The 27340-nt window shown below is 39.0% G+C and overlaps 1 protein-coding gene across 1 annotated transcript in view; it reads right to left on the minus strand.

Moving 5' to 3' along the window:
• The window catches only part of Mlip (muscular LMNA interacting protein), a 126236-nt gene that overhangs the window by 63106 nt on the left and 35790 nt on the right, over positions 1-27340 (minus strand). Inside the window, 5 exon segments of the mRNA XM_063253822.1 lie at positions 6324-6368; positions 15711-15773; positions 15895-15978; positions 16058-16123; positions 24826-24897. Of these exon segments, the coding sequence (XP_063109892.1) occupies positions 6324-6368; positions 15711-15773; positions 15895-15978; positions 16058-16123; positions 24826-24897 (330 nt within the window).

Consider the following 27340-nt stretch of genomic DNA (forward strand, 5'->3'; position numbering starts at 1 on the left):
GCACCTGAGATGGCTACTGGAAACCAGGGGAGGTGGGCAGAGGGGCCCAAAGGAAAAGGAGAAGACACTGGTCAGCAGGGCACAGTTTCAGCTAAGCTGGAGGGGAGAAGTATAGGGACCTCCTACACTGCATGGTAACAGTAATTAATAAAAATACATCACATGCTTGAAAACTACAGATTTCAGGCCAGGTCTGCTTCCTGTCAAAACCTCTGCCTTCAATGTATGTGTATACTTCTGGATGCTAGAATCTGGATTCGTTTGTACTCCTGGTCTACGTTAGATCTTAATGCGGACATGGATTTTAACATTCCTACACAAAAGGATAATAAACTGATGAATGATGGATATGTTAATTAGCTCCACTGAATCTTTCTATAACTGAATCTTTCTATAATGCTCACACAGAGCAAACACTACATCATAGCCCAGAATTAGGCACAAGTGTCAAATGAAAATCAACAGAAATTAATTTTTAAAAACTGACAGAGCAGTGAAAAGTTACAAACGTCAAAATTTCTAACTTAAAAGAAACTTTGTTAAAGATTTAGGTTATACAGTGACTAAAAGTTAAAGACTAAGGGAAAAGGGAGGATTTGAAACTCACAGAAAAATAAATTACTCCCGGAGAGCAGTGCAGAAGCACACAGAGAGCCCCTCGGGTTTGTGCAGCCCTGCGTGTCCTCACTAAAATGACGGCAGCAGTGCGGAGGCACACGGGGTGTCCCATCCAATCCCCCCTTCTCCCTCACCGAGCAGAACACAGGCCACTGTCTTCCAGCACCCCACCCCCTTCTTCACACACAGGGCCACTTCAGCAAGGCTTCTGAATCATTAAGAAAAGTGATCCATGAGAACTTCTTACTTAAACTGCGTGCAACTTCCCTGTAACTCGGCTAGTTTTATTCTCAGGTGGCGCATCTGGCCCCAGAGTTTACCTGAGGTTCTCCTTTGTGTCGGGGTCACTGTGTCTGAGACACTCCAGCATAGGAACGTTGCTCAGCATAGCAACAAGAAGGAAGTGCAAACCGGCTGAACGGGAGTCTGCGACCTTTATTTTAATATCTGTATATGTAGTGGGAAACGTTCTTAATAAAGTCTGACACATTTTTCAATATATTGTGATATTTTGGAAGCAATATATTTCATTGCAATGACATTTTCCGTCCCTCAAGTTCATTAAAATGAGAGCTTCCTTGTATAGTACCTAATATTTAATAAGCTTGTCTCATTTAGTTCCCTTGCACTGAAAGGTAATTCTTGAAACAGTGTTTTGAAGTAAGATGTTATCAATAGATGGATTCCAATCAACATTTTTTGATGAATTAGTAACAGATCCAAATACTTGGTCTAGTTTCTGATATTATTCTTTATTAAGAAAGCACATGTGATTATGAATTATAGTGGTAGCAGTTAATGAAAATAATAAACATTTACAAAGGCAAGTATAATGCAAAGAAAAAAAATTCCTTCCCAAATCAAACACAGTTAAAATAGAAGGAAATGAAAATTTTAAAAGAAATTGATTCCTTTACAAAGGGAGAAACTGTTTATAAATGAGTGTCCTGAGAAATAACTGCTCATCTATTATTTAGTGAATTATGAGTTCATTTACATGTAATCAAGAGGGTTAAGACTGTGGAAAGAGTAAAACACTATCATTTTAATGTTACTGTGACCACATATTAAATTATTCACCGCAAGTTTAGACTAAAGTTTATCAGGCATTAAGATCTAATGTAGACCACGAGTACAAACGGATCAGATTCTAGCATCCAGAAGTATACACATACATTGAAGGCAGAGGTTTTTAAAGGAAGCAGATCTGGCCTGAAATCTGCTCCTCTCTGATTTCTCAGACTTGTTTTTTCCCTGTGCAAAGCAGGACTTTATAATCGCACCCACCTCACAGGATTGGTGTGTGGTTTAAGTGAGATAATTAAGATTTAGCTGCAAGGTAAGGGTTCAAGACACTATTATTATTGAATTGAACATCTCTAGACAAAGTATATAGCAAGATCCTGACTCAAAAAAACAAATGAAAAGTAAAGAGATGAGTTGAAATCCTATGATAAATCAGTCAGCTCTTCAAGAGTAATTACCACTTACTCCACATATTGTTAACCTAATTCCATTTCTCTCATACTTAGGAGAACCACAATTTAGTAATTTTAAAATAGCTTGCCACTGAATTAGTGTAGGGAATGAAGAAAATCTTGCCTTTAATAAGTTGAAACTCCAGTATGTCTACTGACCTGGCTTATCTTAAAATACACTGTGAACTACACATTCCACAGAGCATTAAAGAAACATCTTCACTGATTTTCTTTAATTTATTCCTCTTTGCTTTCTTTCCTTGAGGCAAACAATCTTTTGCCAAAGGCCTACAAAAAGAACATAATCAGCAATTTCTTGTTTAATTAAACCACTCCAGAAACACTGGCAATCTACAGACACTGAAAATTAACGCCTTGTTTGTTTTACCATCAGCCACTCTCTGCTGAGCGCTCCCCCATTTCTCCGAGTACCTTGCTGTTTACTATTGCACTGCTCACTGTCTACCTCCTCTGTTGGTGTGCGTGCTCCTGACCAGGAACTTCAGCCTGGGCTCACACCTGCCACCCCAGTGGCTCCTCAGTACTGGTACGCGGTAGATACTCGATAAATACGTATTGGATTATGGAACAAAACTGGATAACTGAATAACACAGCTACAGATTCCTAATCCTGATTAGTACCACCAGTAGGATCTGTGCAGACATATGAAACCTTTCCTGCGCCTCGAGACGGGGCAGGCAGTGCTGGTTTGCTAATGCTCTCCTCAAGCACGTCCAACTGCTTCCTTCCTTTTCATTTCAGTCTGCCACTTGCCCAACCTCCTCCGTGTTCCAGGAGCTGGCAGACTGCATGATTTCTGCTTTGAACCAACCTTAAGAATCTCTGCAAAGGTAATGACACTGAGACCAGGCAGTACATACTCAAAAGATGCCTTCTTCCTCCAAAGTTGTAAAGACAGTCAGTGAAAAGTCTACAGACTTTTCAGATTGCATGGGAGAAAGATACTGTGAGAAATTAAGGGAAAACTATTCAACTCATACTAAAGGTGAACAGCAATCCATAACTCAGCTAGTATAAAATTTCTAAAACAAAATTTTAAAATGTCCTTTTCTAAAAATCAGGACAAACTGTGTTTAAGGCAGATGGCTCATATAAGATCAAAACCTATAAAGTATATGTCTATTCTAAAACTTCATTTTTTTCTTCTCAAAATAAATTGTTTGGTTTAAAAGAAATGTATCAGCTAGTATGTAGTAAATGTAACAAATGAATACTTCCAAGTGTGTTGCCTGAGTTGGCACCAAGAAACAGGAGGTGTCATAAACAACAGTCTAAATGTCAAGGAATAAGAGACAATGGGGGGAAAAAGCTTCTCACCCAGAGAGCAAAATTTAATTTAGGTCAAGAATATCATCTGAATCAGAGTTTATCTTGGTTCTAGTCTATGTTGAACTTTGATGATTCAGAGTTCTCTTGGAGTGACTCAAACATTCTCACTAAAGTTCTGAGTTGAAAAGTTAACCTATTTTATTAAGTCTGATAACTGACCGAAAAGAATAATTTGAAACTATCTCCAACTATAGAGATCGAAGACCCCTCCAGGACTATCTCAGTTGCTATCAAATTGAGAGTCCCCAAGGGTAGCAGCAACAGCCCTTCTTAACTTGCTGAAAATCAGGGAAATCAGGCGCTTTGCTAAAAACAGGAGTAAATGAGAAAAGCTGGAGAGACAACAGTGTTCTAGCTGCTCTTCGTGGGTCTGGCCCTCAGATCTATAGGGCATATTAGTCATGAAAAAGTATAGACACATCTTTAAAGAACTTCCTTTTCCTGCACTACTAAAGCATCAAGCAACTCAAATCATGAATCTTCTAGACAGACTGAAAAAACAGGAAGACGAAGGTTTTAACAAAAGCAAAAGGGAAGAACTACTATTTACTGGGCAAGTCCTGCCTTTCAGAACTCTATTAAGGGCTTTTCAGACAGTGACAAACACTAATCTTACATAAACCAAGTGAGAACATTAGCGTCACCCTTTTAAAGTTGAAAAACAAAGGCAAGCAAGGTAGAATCACGATTTCCCCAAGTCACACAGTTATCTGGAAGCACACGGCAGTTTAAACTTGGATCCAGCCTATGAAACCTTTTAAGTATTACTCCAAAGGGCTCCAATAATAATGGCAAACAGCAGTGAAAGCTTCCAAGAAATGCACTGAGCGGTGTTTCTGCCCACATCCTGTAAGCATAACTTCCTGAATGTGATAAAATTTAGTCATTTTACTGTGTTCATTATTTGCCTTAGGAAAATGTAAGTGAAGGCAGACATGTATAAACTGCAATGAAAACATGGCCCAAAATACACACGTAATAATTACTTATGCTGGATGATAATGACAAAAACTACGTACTGAAAAAAAATGTGTAGTTTGAAAGAAATAAGCTACCAATTTGTTTTAGACTGAAAGCTGAACACCTTCTTAGGAAACAATTTTAATTCTAGTAGAATGCGTTTGGACCCTGTATAGACATTGGTTTTTTTTTTTTTTGTTTTGTTTTTTTTTTGTTTTTTTTTTTTTAATTTTATTTAAGGAGAAAAGAAAAAAAAAGCAGGGAAAGGGTGCAAGTTATACAGATTTACAGAAAAAATGAACAGTAGGAAATCACTAGTTAATGGATTACATATTGTCATCTTAGAAATAATTGTTCAAGTCACAAAATTAAAGCTTGTAAAGTGGACATTCCATCAATGATACTGCAAACAGTTCTGTTCATTGATCCAATAAAACTCTGTGATATCATTTTCTATCTTATACACTTAAATATACATGCAGTTATATAGTTTGGAGCACTTTCTTTTCCTCTCTTTTGTACCATGACTATTACACATTTTGGGTTTCATTGCTCCCACGGTTCTTATTACTTTTTTGGAAGAGAGTAAAACCAAATGTGACATAACAGAACAGAATCGGTCAAGTCAAAAGGGTGGACATAATAGATAATGTAAAAACATAATACAAGGTGATCAACAATGGTTACCATAATGCCTCCCGCTATCTCTAATAGAATTGCCTATATCGTTAGTTATAATACAATTGAACAAAACAGTAAAGAATAAAACCGACAAAACCAAAACATTGGAGACATTGTAGGTCTTCAAAAGTAGATAAAAGTCAACAAGAATGGGCGTCATAATGAATCTCATTATCTTCACAGCTGATGCCTAAACTTTCGAACCTGATACTATCCAGCAAAACAGAATAGGGGAACATCAGTTAAAAACCAGATGGTGAGAGTAATACAGGGCTTTAAATCAAGGTAATGAAAAGTCAAAGTGGGTTTGTTAAGGATTAAAAACTTGTGGTCAACTTAACCATGCTGAATGAAATCTGCGTGGTGCTGAGCATAGATGCTCCACCTGAGGAAAGTTGCCTGCATAGAGAAATGGAGAAGGAAAAGCTAGGCACTGTGGGTTTCTCTAAGTGTTGCTGTTTGAGCCACTGGTTCTCCTGGAGGAACTCGCCATGACTACCTTCCCCAGTGTGAGTTTGACCATTGTCATTGGAGGAGCTTGGGATCTTGTCGGTGAGAGTGGCTGTGGTTCGCTTTGAGGGAGCTTTGATTCTTACATCAAACATCACTTCCCGGCTCCAGAGGGGAAGACATGTGCCGTTTAATCTACTGGCTTCCTGGCATGTACTCAACTGTTCGTCGGAGGAGCTGGGGACCTCCATGTTGCTGAGGATGGCAATGGTGCTTTTCAGGGCAGTCCTGGTTCTTATTTTGAATGTGACTTCTCAGCTCCAGTGTAAACTCTCAACCCACCAGCACAGCTCCTTCACCCCACTGGCCTAGACTTTCTAGCTTCTATTGCTGACCTTTGGGCCTTCCCAGCATAGATCCATAAAACAGACTGATGTGAGCCCTTCTTGTGGGCTCTGGACCTGCAGCTGGACTCATGGGAGGCATTGTCATGGGCTCTGGGTTTTTATCTGGACTCATGTGGGACACTGCTGTGGGATCCAGGCCCTTGGCTGAATATCCTGAGTCTTTGATGTTGTGGACAGATTTCCTGCACTTTCTGTGTTTAACACTGGGTGGCCATCATAAAATAAAATTATAAACTCTGTGTCCTGATTCTAATTGTTCCCCTCACAACCCCTGACTACAACAGACCCCTTTCCATTTATAAAAAATCAATAATGGAATGATTGTATAACAGAGTCTATTCCATAAAAGAATAATACATATAATTATAAAGTACTTACGTATTTGGTTTCTCGACCGGCTGCTCTTGGAAGAGTTGGAGGAGTCTGTATGAAAATAGAAGTAATTATGCTTCAAAAAAATCAGCAAATAAAAAGAAGTTCAGCTTCTAGCATAAGTTCATCTTTTTCTTGAGATTTTTCTATCTCCTTTAAGTAAAATTATTTTTCTTTGCAAATTTATCTTTTTATTTTAAAAATCAAAACAGTAAAAAGGGATAGAAATGATACAGAATTTCAAAAAGTAGTAAGAAATTAACACTAATTAATGTATTTCATATTGTTATCTTAGGAGTAGTTCAGGTTACAAGATAAGAAATCAAACAATCAAACAGTGACAGCACAAACCGTTCTTTTTGATAAACAGATAGTATACTTATCTCTCTTGTATACATACACATTTATATGTGTATGCCTACATGCATACAATGTTTGCCTTTCTTCCTTTTCTCCTTTCCCCTATCCCAGTTCTTTCCTTTTGAGCACTTTCTTTCCCTTTCATTATTACAGTATTTATTGTACATTTTGGATCTTATTACTCTTTCAGTTTTTTTTTTACATTAGGGACACAATATGATATTTATAAATGTGAGTTTGATTTATTTCACTTATGAGTCTGGTCTCAAGTTGCCTCCATTTACCTATAAAAGATTATCCTTTTTTATAGCTGAGTGATATTTCATAATATGAAAATACCACATCTTTTTTATCTATCCCTCAGTTGATGGGCATTCGGGTTGTTTCCAAGATTTAGCTATCACAAATTGTGCTGCTATAAATCTGGTATATATGTATTGCTGTGGCATGACATTTTCAATTTTTCTGGGAAAGCACCCAGAAGTAGAATAACTGGATTGAATGAGACTTCCAAGCCTAATTTCTCTGCAAATTATTTTACTAAACCATATCTCTCTGTTTTTCTTTTCATTATTATAACCTAACAGCTTTCTGGTAACTTCCCCTTAGACACCGAGGATGGCAATTTAAGGTTCATAACAGCACTACCATAATTTCTACCATAATTTTTGACTCTTTCAAAATTGATGTACAAATGTCTTCTCTCTCAGTTCTTCGAGTTGCTCAAATCCAGACACTCGCATTCACTCTATTTCAGCCATCACTTCCAACACTATTCCTGGACTTCACTTCACCAATGACGTGGAAAACCGAAACCTCAGTCATTTTCAGCACGCTGGCTCCTAAGTCTCTTCCTCCTGCTCAGTCTGAACCTCTCCAGTTCTCCTGGGTCTGCTGCACTGGGACCTCCGAGCCACTAACCTGCCAAGCTTCACTCTGGCTTTGTTAGGCTTTAGCTAACATATTTCATATTCTTATATTTAATACTATCATTTATTCTGTGTCTCTCTTCTCATGAGAAGTTTACTTGTAAAGCAACAAAAGCAAAACCTCACGATGGGCCTTAACTTGTTTTTGTCCCGCACTTGATCCTCAGAAGCAGAGAAACATTCCTGGGGAAACTCTCTCAAATATACTAATTGATTTTATTTTGAAGCAATGATTTTGAACTTCAAATGTGCATTCAACACCATGCAGGAAGCCCCTGCTTGTTTTCCAACAGAGGCCCAGCTTCCGAGGTGGGACGGCAGTTCCAGCCATCCTCCCGTGCAGCAACTATTTATTGGGCATTTACCGTAGGACGCTCTTCTCCACCCTTGGGAATTAGTAGCAAATGTAACGAAGACATTAGTAATTAACAAACAAGAGAGACAAAGACATTCTACCCTTGTGAAGCTTATATTTTATTAGGAGAAAAACACAACACAATAATAAGTAAATTATAAGTTAGATGGTAGCAGATGCAATGAAAAACAGTCGAAATAATGTGAATCTTAGGGTAATATATTCTTCCAGAGGAAATTTGCTTTGCCTCCTCCAAACACCTTGTGCTTTTCTAGGCCATCCCGATGCTAAGGAGACCTAGAGTGCTGGGTGACTACATTTCAAATAGCTGCATGCAGACAGGAATTAAAAGAGATGAGGGATTTGGCTCTGTGCTAAGAGCATTCTAACAAGAGCAAAGAAACAAAACTTCCTGTGGGGACTACCCTTGAGAACTGTAGACAGGAATTCAAAGCAGTTCTTCCATTCAAAAGGAGAGCAAAATATTGAAAAAATATTTTATTAAAGACGTCAGTGAGCTTGAAGAAGACTGACTATTTACTGGGCAAAATGAAGACAAGACAGGACTCTGAAGAGAGAAGCTAGAAGTTATGGCTCTGGAGATGTTACCCAGCTGTGATGGGCTGCTTGGAAATCTGTTCTTCTGAGTTTTGATGTCTTAAATGCATGGGAAGACAAAAGCGAAAAATCAGAATAGAACCTACCAAAAATATATTGTGGCTTAAAAGTAAGAACGAACCAAAAGATTCCAATTAGTTTTCAGTACGGCCTCAAGTTATCTGAAAATGACTGACTCAAAATATACACTCAAAGTCTTCAATTAAGGCAATGCCTCTTTATAAGGGTTCCCAGTATGTGACATAAGCAAAGAAAAGATTCATGTATCACCTGAGGTCTGGAGTGATTTCTATGAATGAAGTTTCACATGGAATTTGTAGCACACAATCAGATTCCAGTACAAAAAGGAGTAAGACAAAATGCAAATGAGAATGCACAGAAGTAATAAGCAAAACAGAACAAGATGGACAGCCCATAAATTTGCTTTCTCGGAAGCTGACTGAAAAACAATCACACTTAACCATGTTTTGTGGAAGAGGAAAGTTAAGCCATTCTGACCCTGAGCATTAATCCAAGAGAAATAAAAACATATGTCCATCCAAAATCTTATTCACAAATCTTTTTAGCATCTGTATCAATTTAGAACGAACCTGATCTTTCAGGAATTGGTGAGTAGATAAAGAACAGTGTAATAAAAAGGGATGCTCTACTGATACAGGAACCAGCACTGAGTTCAGATGCCTTCTACATAGGACAGACTCAAAGACTACCGACTATATGATTGTTTTTATGTGTTTATTCTTTAAAAGACAAAAATGTAGGGAGAAGAATGCGATGTACTTGGAGTAAAGGAAGGATACACTACCCCTTTACAGCAGAGGCCACGAGTCTTATCTACTGTCAGGCAAAATTTGGGTCACCTAAGTGTCCACATGACAATCATAGATCTATTTGTTTTCATTAAGGGTGTTTCATGAACAGTGCTTAGAGTTTGTCACTATGGCCAGGGTGAAATAGTTGGTGCCCACAACTGGTTTTCTCTGTATAGATTTCATCCAATATCTGGACAGCCTGGAAGTCATAAACAACACTGTGGCCCAATCTCAAACAACCAGGCTCTGGGCCAAAGAGGCTACACCAACAGTCAGCCACGTCAACAGGCTGATTCCACAACAAAGCCACCATCACAGTCACCAGCACAACCCAGCACACAAAACAAACCAACAAACATAGAAACATGAGAAGACAAGGCAGGAAAATGCCCCCAAAAGTCCCAGCTCCCCAGAGCTGTTCCACAGAGCACTAAAGGAAAGGAAATCATAGGCCACACAGCAGAAATAGCTGAAGGGGTACTGGTGTAGGTACACAGCAGCTCTATAAGGTATTTGGCAAATTCAAAGATGTAGCTAAGCACGTAATGATTCTAATGGGAAAAAATGATCAGCAAGTCTAGAGAAGACACTAACAAAATCTAAGGAGCCAAAGAAAGAGATATAAAATAATGAAGGCCAGCATGAAAAAGAAAGGGAGTCCATAAAAAAGCTCCAAACAGAAATCAGGAGTTTAAAGCTACCACCAAAAGTGTGGACAGCAGAAGTGACCAGTGTGAGGACAGAGTATCAAGTCTGCAACACAGGACTGTAGTTAGTGACCATTTATTGAAAGATACCTTAAAAACAACAAGAACACGAAAAATGGGTCTGTTAGCTGTCAGACTGCTCAAAGACATAAGAAAATTGGAATTACTGAACAATCAGAAAACATCTCATGTCTTCGGGGCATGTTTATAAGAAATAATAGCAGAAAACTTTCCAGACATGGAAAAATTTTATCATACACATAAGTGAGACATATAGAATTCCAAATAGCTATGACCAGAAAAAATATTACATACCACATAATTAAAATACCAGAAATCCAACAAAAGAACAGAATTTTAAAAGCTATTATGAAAAAGGAACAAATCATCTATAAAACCCATTGGAATTACAGCAGACTTCTCAATGAAAAACTTTAAGGCAAGGAGAGCTTGGAGCGCAGTGTTTCAGTCCCTAAAGGAAAACAACTTCTAAACCACACTGATACATTTTGTGATACTATATTTCAAAATTGAAAGAGAAATAAGATATTTCCATGAGAAAGAGCACCTAAAGAGATTATGACCACCAAACCAACAGTGCAAAAATTTCTCAAAGATATCCTAGAAAGAGATGGTGGGCCCAGCAATGCCAAAATGTCCAACAGAAAGAATGCACCAGGTGGAGCTAACAGATAAGTAGAATGGAAACAAATCTGCACAATAAGAAAACAATCCATACAGGAAAGGACACAGTCAAGGAATCGTTACTTGCAGACAACATGATTGTCTATTTACAAGATCCAAAAATATTCCACCAAGACTCCTAGAATTAATAACCAAATGCAGCAAAATAGCACAATAAAAAATACACACTCAAAAATCAATAGGATTCCTGTATATTAATAATGAACTCAGAAGGAAACTAAGAAACAGTAGCGTTCATAATAGCAATAAGAAAAGTTAAACACTTAGGAAGTGACCTAAGCAAGGAAGTGAAAGACTTCTACCTTTACAATCACACTGCTCTGGAAAAGGAAATCAAGAAGGACATAAAGAAATCGAGGAGGACATCAGAAAATGGGAAGATGTCCTATTTCTGAATAGGCAGAACCAATATAATCAAAATGGCTGTACTTCCAAAAGTGATACATAGATTTAAATGCAATCTCAATCAAAATACCAAAGCATTTCTTACAGATGATCTGTAGAAAACAATCAAAAATTTATGTGGACTTAGAATACCAAAAGCTGTCATGGGCAACAAAAGCAAAGGCAAGGGCATGGCAATCCCATGCTTCATCAAAACAGCATCTTACTGGCAAAAAAACAGACATGAGGATCAATGAGCAGCACAGAGAAAGCAAAGACTACACCAGGCACCTTCAGCAATCTGGTATGTGACAAAAGGACAAAATGAACTATCAGAAAAATCACTTCATTAATATGTGGGTCTGGAAAAACTGGATATCCACATGCATAAGACAGAATCTAGACCCCCATATCTCACTCACCAGGTACTAAACTGAAATCAAAAGGGATCAAAAACATAAACATTAAAATGGACACACAAGTGGCTGGAAGATAAAATAGGTAAAACTCCTGTAAACATAGGAACAGGCAATGGCTTTCTGAACAGAACCCAATGCCACAAGAAATAATGCTGAGAACCAATCAGTGGGGTCACGTTAAATTAAACAGCCAATCTGTATCAAAAGAAGCCACCAGGAATGAAGCAACCTCCAGACTGGGAAAAAATTTTGCCAGCTATTTTTTGGACACAAACTAATGTCTAAAATATACACAGAACTAACACTATTAGACCTCCAGAAATAAGTAACTCAGTCAAGAAATGGGCAACTGAAATGAACAGTCTCTACTCAGAAAAAAAAGCATAAATGGTCAATAAATATATGAAAAAATGCTGAATACTGCTGACCACTCAAGAAATGCAAATTAAAACTGCACTGAGATAAAAATCTTACTCCAGAAAGAATGGCTACCATCAAGAAATCAAAAATAACAAATGTTGGGGGGGGGGATATAAAACAAGACAACCACTATGAAAGTTAGTGCGGAGATCCTCAAAAAACTAAACTAGAAATTTCGTTGGATCAACCTATTCCCTTTCTAGGTATCTCACTAAAAGAATTAACGTCATCATATTATATGGATATGTGCATACCCATGTTTATAGCAGCGTAACTTGTAACAGTTAATCTTGAAAATGGTGTATATGTCTATCAACAGATTAAAAATGTGGCATTTATACAAAAATGGAGCTCTACCCTGCCATGAAGAAGAACCTGAAGCATTTGTAAGTAAATGGATGCAATTTGAAAACATAATATTAAGTGAAGAGATCAAGAAAAATATCAACATAAAAATTCTGACAAAATTCAAAAGAATACTAAAAATGGCGTATATATACCTAGCTTGACTAAAAAATAAGCAGAAAAGTGAAAAATTCAGAACGTTAAAAGTTTAACAAGCTTTAAAACTGACCGGAAAATAGATCTGAGCATGGTGCGCACATCTACAATCCCAGGTCTGCACGTCACCAGCCCTGAGGCTGGCTCCTGTCCCTGATGGGGTGTGGCTTCAACTCTATCTCTTGTTTACTACAGAGTATGTCCTGTGGTCTGCCTGTCTGCTTGGCTTCCCTGAGCCTCAGAACCCCAGCTGTACAGTAAATAAGTATTTACTACGACTGTCTCTGTTAATCAGTGTTTGTGGATGTCAAGGGAAGTCAGGAGAATAGAGGACCCAAAGAAGGGGATAAATTATTTGCGAACTACACATCTGAAAATGGCCCTTGCCAGAGGTATGAGCAACAGCTTTACAGCAAAAACACACCCGATCTTTTAATAGACATTAATAATGTTTGTAGAAAATATTTTTTAAAAGCAAACCTACAAATGGTAAACAGATATGTGAACAATATTTAGTATAACTAATCGTTAGGGAAGTAAAAACCTCAGAGACCATGCACACCATGACAGCTTTTACCAGAAAGATAAACGACAGGTGCTGGCAGGGTGTGGAGAGGGAGCCTCTACACACTGCGTGTGACACTGTTATTATCGGCAAAGCCACCCCGGGAAACCACCACAGGCACCCTCAAGAGGCTGAAAGGAGTGCTGCCCGGGCTCCAGCACCTCCCTGCTCCTCACTCACAGGGACAGCACCCCTCTGCTTTAGGGTGCTAGAGACCCCTCAACTGTTCATTGCTGTAACTGAATCCTTCAGAGTTTCCTCTTTATATGGTAGCAACTGGTGTGTCCTTTCTGATAAACTATTATTTCTTAACATTGCAAACTGGCTACTGGGCTTCTGGATATGTGTCTGGAATGCTCCAGATGAAAATTATGCTGGGTGTGGTGGCACACTACACCTGTAATTCAGCACTCAGGAGGCTCAGGCGGGAGGACTGCCGTGAGTTCAAGGACTGCCTGCGTTAAAAAGTGAGTTCAAGGCCAGCCTGCATTATAGAGTGAGACCTTGCTCGAAAAACAACAAAAAGAAAGAGGAGGGGGGAAGGAGAGAGAAGAGAGAGAGAGAGAGAGAGAGAGAGAGAGAGAGAGAGAGGAAGAAGAAGAAGAAGAAGAAGAAGAAGAAGAAGAAGAAGAAGAAAGAAGAAGAAGAAGAAGAAGAAGAAGAAGAAGAAGAAGAAGAAGAAGAAGAAAAGAAAAGAAAAGAAAAGAAAAGAAAAGAAAAGAAAAGAAAAGAAAAAGAAAATTAGGGTTGTTCTTCTAAATATGAGTAATTCTGTATATTTAAAACCTACCTCAGGCACAAGTTCTTTTTTTTTTTTTTTTTTTTAAAGAATTTGAAAAAACACCTATACTGGTACCAAGAAGATACAAGGAAATAAATCCAGTCAGTTAAAAAACATCTAGGAATACCACCTAAATAAAACATGCATGCAAAAACACGCCTGCATACACACTGATGGCATTCCTGCTCACAACAGCCAGGATAGAGAGCCACACTGCGTGAATCGTTATATGAATGAAAGGAAACATGGTAGACACATCCTTTGGCCAAAAATCACGAAACTGTTATTTGAGACAATACGCGTGGGGCCAAAGAACATGATGTTAGTGAAGTTAGTCACACGGAAGATCTCTGTCCGAAGCAGAACCTACCCCTGGCGGTTATAGAGCTGGAAGCAGAAACAGTTACCAGAGACTGGGAGAGCCGGGCAGAGGCTCGGGCAGAGCAGGCAGGGAAGCAGCGAAGAGAGAAATCTGCACAAGAAGAAGGGTGGGGCAGGGCAGAGAGGGGTCCCCGGTAACTGTGTGACAGGAAAGAGCAGGGGGATTTAACTAACAATATTACATCATTACATCGTATGGCTCGAAATGGGAAGAAGAGAGGAGCCTGGATATGAATATTATAAAAACAATCAAAGTTCAAAGCAGAACGCACACTAATTACTCTGAGTTGATCGGTAATTCACATGGGATTCAAAACCACATTATACCTCATAAATATGTCTAAAAATCATTTGCAAATTAAGATATAAAATGTAAAACTTTCTACAACTTAGTGGTTTAAATACTGCTTTTGTTAACAACATGCTCATTAAATATTTATTAAATAAACCAATGATATAAATTATTCCCATATTATTTAATTCTAATTATGTTTAATATAAAACAGATTATTTACATATCCAACAAACAAATCAGAAAATACAGTTTAAAATTCATACACCTGTTTTTGACACATCTATATTGTCTCTTAAAAGACCTAAAGCATATACAACAAAACATATTTAAAATATAGAAATTATATCTATTCATGTGTCCTCTCTGCTAAAGTATACTTTTTTAATATTAATGATTGCTTATGAGGTCCCTTTTTTACTACTTGTGAATAGTTGTCTATAATGTTCCAACTGAAAATTGTAATTGCTGTAGTTATAAACAATTCTGTATATTTAAAACTTACTTCAGACACAAAGTTCCATTTTTAAAAGAACATGACAATGTACTTATATTAATTCCAAGAAGAAAAATAAACTAAGGCTGACTCAAAAAGAAAAACAAAAAATTAACTATTTCAATACAAAGAGAACCACATGTTCTTTGAAATTGAATAGTTATAATAAGTAATTGAGAAAACAGTAGAAATGTAAAATTTACCCTAACAAATGAAAATGGCTACACAATATGAAGGAAACAGTTACATCTTTAATTACAATAATTACAAATTGCAGTGGTTAAGCTATGGTTTGAGATGAGGCTAAACCACAAAGTCTACAAGCAGCCGTAAGATATCAACACATAAGTACTCCATCCAGTAGGTTGGCTTTCAAGCTGGTCTGAACTCCATGCACAAATGAGAACTATCTTTCACTTTGCAACCTTTTCTCTACCTACCTACAGTGAAACAAATTGAAACAAATGTTACCAGTTCCTACAAGTTACTTGGAATAGCTACTTGGAATGCTACTCTTTTTTATATCCTGGTTGCTAATATACATACTGTTTACTAACTACTAAATAAACTTCCTGATTTGCTATATTGCCTTGGACCTTGGCTTGCAGCTTTCAAATCATTAGAGTAAAATCTTAAGGTTCAGTAAATGATATTAAATATATACGTACTTTGATTGTTTCAGAACCCAGCAATGTCTGCTTTGGAGACCTTGAAGAAGAATCAGAAGAATGCTGGGGGTAGAGAAGGAAGGAGAAAGAAAAGAAAAGATAGGCCTGAGAGGCATCATACCACACAGAGGGAAATGAAGCGAAAGCCAATGTTTGCATAGCACGTTCTAGTCTAGGGCATTACCATAGACAAGGAATCCTGCAAGACCTTATCAATGGTAGCACAGAGCTCTTCGGTTTGCTGCCTGAGCTGTGCAGGGAAACACAACTGGAAGAATCGAAACCAGGTAGCCAGTTAGCACTGAGTATCTGATTGCAAACCAAACACAGGCGGTCAAAGTCATTACCTCCAGGGGTAGGTCTCGGGAGCTGTCCTGGGAGACATTTTCAGCCTGGGCTGGTGCATCTAGCGCCTAGTGACAAACAAAATAGTCCTCATATGAGACCTCAGTCAAGAACCGGAGGAGGCATTTCAAAGACAAAATCAAATAAAACCTCTGATTTGTGGGATGAGCTATTTTCTAACATTAAGTCGTTTTTGTCTAGTGTCTCCTGTGAAGTCTTCTCAAGCTCAAGAATTGAGGTTCGAGTCTGTGACCAATTCCTCTTTAAGGTGGCAGAAGTGATGTGTCTCTCCTGGTGCAAGGCAGTTCAGAGTGGCCACATCATGTCACGGTCCCCGCTCTCACCCCCAAATGGCAGGATGCAGGACTGAGAGCTAACATGACGGAGTTGCTGTGGGAGGATGGCCACGTGGGACAGCTACTCCAGTCTGCACCGAAGGGTGATGCGGAAGGAAGCAGTGATCCTGCTGAGCTACAGCTGCGGCAGCGTTCGTCCTCTGCAGTAGCTAGTGCTGCTAACATTAGCTGGGTCACTGTGGGAGCTATTTCCTTAGAAATTAGCCTCGGGACTCTTCCACTCTGGTTAAGGCCTAACTTGAGCAACACAAAATTTGCAATACTTCCTACAGCATGTTGGAATCTTACGATCATACAGCTCAATTCACCCTTTTTCATCATCCAATTACCATGTGCATTCCAGGCTACACACAGTCATGTTGTACCTTTCCCCTTCTATGGTTTTTTAAATGACTCTGTATATTTCAAAGACATTTTAATAAAGTAATATTGTGGCCCCTTCCCATGCTCTGCCCTCCTCCCAAGTTCCTAGTTGCCATTACTTCCCTTCAGCCTGGCAAACTTCCTTTAACATGTCCTGCAGTAAGTCTGCTCTCTAGGAATTCTGTTTTCCTTTAGCTGGCCATTTATTTTGTCCTTCTTCTTGAAGGGAGGTAGCACTCTCTGGCATCAGAGGTCGTCCTGCAGTACTCCAGCTCCCTGCTCTGGGGTCGATCTCCTGTGGCTCTGCTTTCTGACTGTCTCTTGACATTTGATTTTTACCAGCTGGACTGGTATAAGCTTGAGCATGGTTATCTTCATATTAAAACTATCTGGGATTTTGCGAGCCTTTTCAAAATACACATTTACTTCTCACTCAATTTGGCTAATATTACCAGCTATAAGTTGTTTCATTCCATCCTCTTCTTCTGAGACGCTGATTACATCTGCCAGAATCCCATGGATCACTGGCACTCAGGTCAGTTATTCAATCTTTTCCCTCTTGTTTTCACCACAAAGTGGTTTTTAACAATCTATCTTCAATTTCACCGACTCTTCTGTGTCTCCAGATTCTCTTAAAGCCAATCCACCACAGGGCTTTTCCTGTTTTCAGTGTTTTATTGTCAGTGACAGAATTTTCATTTCATTCTAAGTTAAAATTTCTAGTTTTGTACCAAGAGTTCCTGTGTTTCAATTCATTATGAACATGCTCTTCTTTATACCTCTGACAGTACAACAGCTTTAAAATTCTTGCCAGGTGACTGGAAACATCTGAAATACCTTAAGATTGATCTCTATGAATCACGTGTTCCACTGAGTATGGTGATATTGTTTTGTTTCTTTAATGCCTAGAAATGACAGGGTAGGGGGTTGAGTGCGATGTTATAAAGACTTTAGATTCTGCTTTGGGGAATGAGTTTTTACTTCATTTTAACGTGCAGAAATTGGCTCTGTCTGGATGGCAGTGGACAGCAGCTGAAACAGCTGTTTATCTGCTTTACCCCCCACTGAGCTCCACCGCAAGCAGGTGGTCAGCAGTCGCCCAGGATGGGCAAGTCCACAAGCCAGCATGTGGGGCTCCTCCACTTCCTGCATTCCCGGGTCACACTCCAGGGCCTGTGCAACCTCACACTCTTTCCTGTGATTCTTCGTCAGTAAGTTTGCAGGTTTCTTATTAAGCTTCAGCTGCTTCACAGCAGGCAGACAAGAGGCTACTCTTTAAAAAAGAAAAGAGAGAAAGGCCAACAAAAACCTGAAGCCAATCCAACGCCATCCTTCCTACAACAATGACTCTACTATAGTCTCTCTCTGCGTGTGGTTACACTTCTGTGCCTTCATCTAGTTCTTAATTATATTTGATCCAGAACATATCAGTTCTCTGAAAAATAAGCTGGTCATGTATGAGCTACTCCTTCACTTGCAGAAACAAAAAACAGAAACTATTTGATTAACTAATTTTAATTTTCAGCATACAAACTCCTTCCCAGAGAGACTCTGTGAATTCAGTTTTCAAGCCCATTAGAGTAAGCGTGTGAAACATACTGATTTTTTTCCTACCTCGAGCTCAGGCTGATATAACACAAAATGTGCTCTGCACTTCGCTTTGCAAATGATTCTTCTTAGCCCCCCGTATTTGAGGGTACAACCCTTAAAAACCCTGGCTTTGTAGGCAGGGACGCAATGTCAGTTCTCTGTCTACTTCAGCACTGAGCCTGTCTCCTCCTGCCTAACAGGTAGAAGTGCTGTACCCACCGTTAGTGAGCTTCCGAACCACCAACCCATCACCACCTAGACAGCCACTCTGAATTTCTGGCTGTTTCCACCCCTCCTCACTTGTGCTGCTGCTACCTGATACAAAGAGCCACTGGAGTTCTCTGAATTGGCTGTGATCATCCGTTCCACACGTTACCCGCTCTCCTCAGATTTCCATTCCCTTGTAGTACTCCTATTCCTCCTGAAGTCCCAATCAGACCCCTCTACCATGTTTCTCCTGGCCCTCCTGGGCAGTGCGGGTTACTCCCTGACTGGGCAACACACCGCCTGCCATGCACCTCAGTGCACTGAGCTTTTTGCTGAAAACATTAACACTAAATAATGAATAAAGATGCCAATGAGAAATACAAGAATTAAAAATAACTTTTATTAGGTTATTTGAATGACTGACCTTCACTCAAAGAACATCAAAATTATCTACTTCAGTCCACTGAACATATAAAGAAAATAGTGTATGTTAAGTAATAATCCTGAAACTTTAAATGGAACAAGTATTCAGTTTTTATTAAAATTCTGTGTGGTGGAATATGGCTTATTTTGAGCTAAATAGACATGGAATTTCCTAGAACTAGCTTTTAGTTGACTGGAAGTTACTGTCAAATGGATCCTCTTGAGTCACTTCACTAACAGCCGTAAGAAGTAGCTTCTTTTTCTGTTATCAAAAAGTTTGGGTTTTTTTAAAGAAAATATTTTAAATTTCCATCTATAATCCATTCTGGCTATGGGATGCTTTTTTGTGACAAGTTAGCTAGTAGTAGTTTGTTAAGTGTTCTTTAGATTTAATCATTGTGGATACAAATCTCTCAAGATATTCTTCAATAAAACATTTTAGGAGGGATAAATTTCCCATCAAATTGTACTACAGCAATTGAGGCATGAGATATTTTTAATCTTATTTTTTAAAGATTCTTAATCCAGATCACTTATCAAAATATTCTCATTGGAGATGTTTATGTTTTACCTACCTTTTGAGACACAAATTTTAGAAAGGGACTTATTAAATCTACTTTGTATAGAAAATGGTCTCTGAATTCTGTACTGATTATAATTAAGTGCTGATCACCATGGAAAAACTTTGCAAATTATATTTTCATCCTTTTAAGAAAATATGCCAATCAACCAATCACAATAGGTGTTCCCACCTAAGGGGAGCGCCTCTGATGGGACTGTATTGTCAATCAAATGTACTGAATCTAAACTGCTCCCTTAGAGAATAGGATTAAGTTCTAAAAATCTGGAGATGGGATGAATTAGTTGTAATTTAAGAGGAGTGAGATGGTAAGCTGCCTCCAAAGAGAGACTGATCTAAAAGGATCAGTAAACTCTTCCTTCTGCCTAGCCTAGCTCCCAAATTCAATTTCAAACATTTCACGCATGAGTTATCATAGTTTAGTAATGATCAAATGTGCCCTCTAAGAGGATTCACGCTAAGCTAAACGCCCCTCTGCTTTGCCATTTGGTACAATGAATTCCCTGAGGATGGCAGACACTTTCTTCAGGAATACAAAACCATTTGTAGAACTAGAGATACTCTCAGAAGAATAACTCTTGCTTTCAGATAATTTATTTGTGGGTTCAGGTCCAAACAGAATCCAGCTTTTAAATCAGGAAAGAAAATCAAGGACATTTGTAGATTTATAAAAGTACAGGTTTTTTTAAGATCTAAGAACCCAGATGTGGTGGCGCATGCCTGTAATTCCAGCACCTGCGAGGCTGTGGCAGGAGGACTGCTTCAAGTTCCAGGCCAGCCTGGACTACACAGTGGGTTCAAGGCCAGCCTGGACTGCAAAGTAAGAGCTTGTCTCAAGAAAAAAAAAAAAAAAAAGTCTAAGAATTTTGCAAAAGATTCTTTTCACATGACTGATTTAAAACTTCCAGAATTTACAAACCCTACCTGATGTTTTCAGGTCCAGAGCTTTGGATGACTAAATGTCTGTTCTACCCCCACAAAAGGAAGTTTTGTGTGTTTACTTTTTCAACTATCACAACTAGTTTCAAACCCATCCCCTCGACGTTGAAAGCAGGGGAACCGTCCGTTTTCTTCGTGTAATTAAGGGTGTCAGGTGGGTGTTTCCAGCGCACCTCCTTCTTCCTGGCTGCTCCACGCTTTCTCAGAGCAACACCATCTCAGGCTCCCTTCAACTGTTGCTCATAACAAGAAAACATCTTCCTCACTCTAACGTAATGAGGGTTTAAACGCACTTGGGCAAGGAGTGAAACGGTGTTGACAGCAGGAGCCAGCGAGCTCTTCCAGGCACTTAGCACCGCACTTTGCCTGCCGGCCGCTGAGCACATCACAGCTGCAGAGAAGCAGAGGCTGCAGCTGGGGTCCACGTGTTCGGCCGATCGCTGTGGGCCCAAGTCTGAAAGGCACGGACTTCCCTCCAGCAGGAGCCTGAGACAGAACTGAGGAGGCTTATTCTACCCAAATAATCCTTTTTATTATTTCTTCAAGGGCCATTTTATTTTCACAACCCCATGAGTAAAAGCTTGCTTTGAGATGCTGGTGGATGAAATACCCAGCCCTGCCTACCCAGCCCCACGCTAAACCGATTCCTCCAATGAACATTTAACTTCAGACCACTGTATTCCTTGAAAGGGTCATGGTAGAGAAAAGAACCCGCACATCCGCAGGAGGAAACGCCACGGGGTGGGTGGGTTAAGAGCCCGGGACACATTCTCACAGCCAAAGCACACTGGGAACACGTCTGTGTGCCTGCACTAATCTAAATTAAGTGCTGCCCCTCTAGAGTAGACAATGTTGAGACATGCAGAGATCAGAGATCTTAAAGTAGTCTTGCCTGAGGACATATGTTTAATCAGACTGGAATAGAGCAACTCATGCTGTAAAAAATCAGACAGACAACTTGGAGTAAACAGATTTGACAACCTACAAGATATATCAGAGCTTTGCTTTCTATTTTTATACCACGGTTTTTACTATATCTTCAAAACAGCTATCCTTTCTACCATGAGGGATCCACCTTTTCACTTAATTAATCTTACAACATTTATTCTGTTGGTATAAAATCATGCATAGAAAACTGGAGTTACTTTAAATGGAAAAAATGATTCTTTCGTGAAAAAATATTAATGACTTGTAAGGCAATAAGAATGCACATCATTTGATGTGACATAAACACTTTTCCCTTGATTGTTTCCTTAAAACAATCACCCAATCAAAAGAGTGAACTATTTACTTGCATTATTAATGTGCACTCTCGGTTTAATTTTAACATTTGCCTCTTGCTGTCAGACTCTGATGAGCAGAAAAATTAACCAATAAAAGAGAGAACATTAACATTCTCTGAAACAGACAGCAGTGTCAGCATTAAGACTAAAAATAAGTCCACATCAGAGTTAATAGGTATACAAACTTCAATATACTCCTGAGTATGCTACAACAGAGTCCAGGGAACCCCAGATCCAAGTGGATCTGATTTCTGCAGAGTCATTTGATTGCTCTAGAGTCCTTAATCCTCACAAGGAAACGAGACAGGATGATTACAGGCAAGAGCTGAGGCTGAAACCCTGAATGTCAACACATTAAAATGTGAGACCTTACATTTATCTTTTCCTATAAAGTCTTAGTTAAGACCTGTGGCAAAAATGCTTCTTGAAATAAATGATCCCGGGGGAAATGACAGAATGTGGAATAAGCTGTAAATTAAAGTTTGGATACAAACAGTGAACTGCAGAGCAGAAGGCCCAACACACCATGGCCTCTGCCAACCAGAGGGCTTCTTTCGATCATAATGAGTTTCATCCAGGGGTGACTAAAGCTGAAACCACACCGGCAATTTAGTGACAGCTTCCCGTTCCACTGTATGCTCTACCGTATTTCAGTTTACAGAAAATCTTGCTTTTGAAAATAGTACTCTTTTCAAAAAGTAATTCTAGATCCTGGTTAATTATACAACATACTATGGAACAAAACGTAGTGTTAAGTATCCAGCATGGGTATAATCTGGCTGGATAATTAACCGTTGAAATATTTAAGATGTAAATTATATATGAGTTCTGTCTTCTAGGCATTCTTCTGTGTGAATCCTGAGTATTATAATGAGACTACAATCTGATCCTGTCTCACAGCTACATTCTGTGTGATATAAAAGGAATCTCAGAAAAGCTTCTGAGAATGGAAATGTTCCAAACTATTGATTTCTCTCCAGTTCAAATTTTGAAGAGGATAGTCTTAATTTTCCCACTCACTTCAGAAATAAACACCTTTAGTTTCAGTGAGTGACACATACCCTGGAAAAGCTTTGTAAAAAAATATGTAAAACTATAGAAAAGATCTGAAGAAGAAAAAACATTATTATATCTTGTTACTTATGAGTAATTCAAATATTTGCAGTCCTGAAACCATTTACCTTGTCCAAAAGACACTTGCTTTCATGAGTGTTTATGCAGTACTCCATTGCCCCCTACCCCTAACATTATTTTAAATTAGGTATCATGGTATTTATAATTTAGTTGCATCAAAATAAAAATAATTTTTCCAAAAAATATTTTATTTAAATGAAAAACAGAAAGCCTGTCTCATATAGACTTATGCTGGTTGAAAATACATCCATATCATCATACACACTTATGAAGTGTGTCTGTGATGGAATTAGAAATCACACCACTGATTCTTCATGTGTAAGGTCTGGAGGATTCGAGCCCCTGAGATCCAGGTCACTGGAAGGGAAGGCAGCTGGTGAGCAAGCTCAGAAGCAACCCTGACTCCCAGCCTGGATCATGGGAGCCTTTTAGGAAGGACTGGCTTTCCAAACAGAAAATTAACCACCTGGAGAAAGGCGCTGCTCCAGGCAGCCATGCACAGGGAGGTGTCCTGAAGCACCAGAGGTGCTGAGCTCCTCTTTGGCTCACTGCTGCTGAGCAGTTCCCTGTGCCCATGAAGGAGGACATTGATGACCAGGCCCAGCGACCTCACAGACAACAGGAGGAGATCTGCAATGTGAGAACACTGCCACCATGAGTCGCTCTGAGGTCCCCACACAGTGAGAGGAGGGACGTGGAGGGTGCCTTTCCACAGTCCCTGACATTCTGTCCCATCTCACCTTTTGACACACTACAAACGGTAGAAACTCAGGACACAATCTAGAGAACACTGCAGATGTCTCTGCAGCCCCATGACCTTCTAGAGCAAGGCATTTAGATCCATAAAGACAGGTTTTAGACCACGGCGATGACTTACAAGTATCATACATAGAGACATACAAGAAGTGTTGTTTATTTACTGCTCACATAGATGTTACTACCAACAGTTTCTACGTTTTAGACAATAGCTAAATCTGGAGGTTTTACTCTCCAGATCGAGCTAAAGAACAAGAATGTAGATTCATAAAAAGTGACAGAAATACCACCTGCTTGGAAAATTTAACCTTTTGACAAATGATAGCATATTTGAAACACTAAGTACAGGAGGTAAGTGGATATAATGCACTAATAGATACCTAGAGTCGATAAATCAGCTAAGAATAATATGCACAGTGTATCATTTCACAGGCTTGCTCATGGATTTCATCTTGATTTTGATATGCACCTTCCTTTGAGCATATGTAATGCACTTATTTAGCAGGAGACTCGTTTAATTCACCTCCTGAAGTAACATCCTATGATTTTATAATTAATGATGCCTAAGACAAAATGTCCTATAGAGCCATGTGAAAGTCACTGGGTCAGAAGACATGATCTCAACCTTCCCTCCTCCTCAGGGAGTAAGAACAGTGCTCGGCAAGAGTGGACTGTGTTTTAATTCACACTAGGATCTGTGACCCACGGTGAAGCTGAGTATCCACATGGTGATGTGGAGTCCATTGTTAGTCATTAAGTCTTGACCAGGCACTTACCAAGATGGCAACTGCCCACACAGCCCATTTCACCCTGACTCTTGATCGCTATGCACAGAGGTGAAAGTTCTTGAGTGTAGCAAATACTTAAAATTCCAAAAGACAGGTACAGAGTCACCCAACTCAGAGTCAAGCTTCCTGCAGGGGGCCAGGCACCTCTAAATTTAGACCTGATCTCTATGATAGATCAATCATATCTCCAATTACATTAATCAAAATGCTTTCATCAAATCACCCTAATAATGTTTTATTTTAGTAAAGGCAGAACTTTAAAAATAAATTTTCCCAAATAAAATCTTAGAAAACACAACATAGCCAAAATTAGAAACGTAAAATTCACTCTGCTTTTGAATCAACACTAACCTTCTGTTCCAAAAGCAATGTGTTTGTAGGGATTGCTGCAAAAACCTTGTAGCTGGACTTGGTCTTGTATTGCTAGAATGGGCAACCAGAAAGCAAGAGTGGAAATGAAAAAGGAGAAGAACACGGCATTGTTTTAGACAGTTCTGCCTAGTTAAAAGCATGTTATCAAATGAAGAAAAGAGTAGTTACGCTGAGCAATTCGTTGCTGACCAAAACAATCAGCTCACCATGTTAATATTTTATTAGTGCAAGAAGCACAGAAATATCACAGTAAAAGATAAGCCTAGAGATCAGAGGCAGTTACATGCTACCTAGTTTCAAAGCTTAAAAACACCCATTTCTACAAAGTTATACATAAATTTCTCATTAACTGTAAACCATCACAGCCAAACCAGTCTACAAATGAAACAGGAGAGAGCTTTTTTTTTTTTTAACTCAATCGTTGAAGGAATATTTCTTTTTCTAGTGCTGATCATGCTACATAGTTTAATTGATCTCTTGGTATATTTTTGCATCATTCATAAAAACAAAGCTCAAAATACATAAGCTTTAGCAGTTTTTTAAGAAGCAGTAAATGCAGTCAATAATTTTAATACAAACTATAAGTAATTTAGCTCCACAATGGAAAAATGAGCACAAGCCCCTGATTTTACATTTATTTTATAACTTTTACGATCCCTTGCATTCTCTAATACAGAGATATTAATAAAGTAAGTAATGAAACTTTCAGAATTTGAAGTAAAACTTGAGAACAGAGTTCCGTTTTAGGAATTATTTGGGGAAAAGATAAGCATAAGAACATTGTAGGAATCAGAATAAAATGCGTAATAGAAGTTTGCAGATTCCTCTTGGTCTCAAACTGATGAACAAGTTCAAGGCTCCCTGTATGTCAGAAGCCCCTGCTTTAGCTCCCTCAGTGGCCACAGGACAACTGGCACAGAATTTCAGGCTGTCTCTATTCCTTGGAAAAGGAATCAAAGGATGTCCCAAAGAAGACAGCATGGTCAAAGAAAATTTAACCTCCAGATTTATGACTGTAGGCCTGACGGGGTGTAGAGGCTGGCACATTCATTCTTCCAAGAAGAAGCTGAAGTAGAAAGAAGTCAAAGCACCAAATCGAGAGGCAGAAACTCCACTTGCACCCAGAAAACGCATTCTCCCTTCTCACTTTTCTTTTTCTCTCTGGCTTTGGTGTTAGACAAACAGCAACCTCAGGCATGAAAGCCAACACGTAACACAGAAAGCCGCCTTAGTTTATCACACAACAGACATGCTCACTTACATACTCCTAAATGTGGTCATATGCACGTACTCACAAATTCACATGCACACACACACACGTGCGCACACGCTTGACAAAACTTGCACAAGACCTCGGAAGCCACACTTTTTTCCCAAGGAATAAATCCTGAGGGCTCCCTATCTTCTGTCTTCTCCCTCCCAAAGGCCTTTCGCCCTCCCAGGAAGCAGCTCTGAGACCTGCAGTCCTCTCTGCTCTTCCAGCCCCTGCTGCCCTCTCCTGCCCGGGGCAATCACAGCACAAAACCTCCGCCTCCTTGCAGCCTGTCTCTGAGATGCCATGGTCTCCAGCAAGAATGTGTTGGGACTAGGATTTTAAATAAAATGCTGCATCTTTATGGGTGAGGAGCTGACTGTATTAGATAAATTACATCCATTGTTCATTTAATTTTACATCAGGAAAAGCAAGACTTTGGACGCTGTCTGCATTCATCTGCATCTCATCAGATTTGCTTCTCATTATACTATCGTGAAGGGATTTTTAAGTTATTTCATGGGCCATTTTGGTTAGGCTTGTCATTTTCATCTCCATTCATGTCACACACTAATAACCCAGAGTGCTTGTTCCTAGGTTCTGCCAATCTGGTAGAGATGAATACAGCCTGTAATCTATTCCAATATACCCAGTTAAAACAATGGATTCATTTAAAATATTTCTTGAGTAGCCACTATAAGACACACACTAGTCCTCTAAGACATGTCTAACTTTCTTTTTCATCTCAATAGTATGGTTACGACCACAAAGGCACTTTTTTGGATCCCCTATCTTTCTTCCGAGTTTTTTAATAATAATGCTGAATCCAAACATGGAAGGTTTTATTCTAATTTAGAACATATTGTTTTCTTTAACATTTCAAGGCTTCACTACTAAAACAAGTATATTAGTTTTCTTCCTTGGTTTAAAATTTTGAATAGTTCTAATCAAGGCGATTTTGCATAACTTGCATTATAGCCTATGGACTACAGTCACCCCTGGATGATCACAGAATGCAAAAGTGACTGGTTTGGAACTGAATCTGGCAAGCAATGCAACTTGTCCTGTAATTGCCCAGTGTGTGATCTACAGGTTCAGCTAAGACTCAGTAACCATTCCTGAGTCACTACACAGTGCCAGGCAGGTTTTAAGCTTAGGATTAAGCTTTAAGTTTGAAAAGAAAATAACATTTTTGTGAAGATGGAGGATTTCAACATGGCTGGATAGAGGAGGAGTCATGAG

This window comes from Cavia porcellus, unplaced genomic scaffold (genome assembly GCF_034190915.1).
Source record: "Cavia porcellus strain 051 isolate PalLab524CR breed Dunkin Hartley unplaced genomic scaffold, mCavPor4.1 scaffold_7, whole genome shotgun sequence".
Lineage (NCBI taxonomy): Eukaryota > Metazoa > Chordata > Mammalia > Rodentia > Caviidae > Cavia > Cavia porcellus.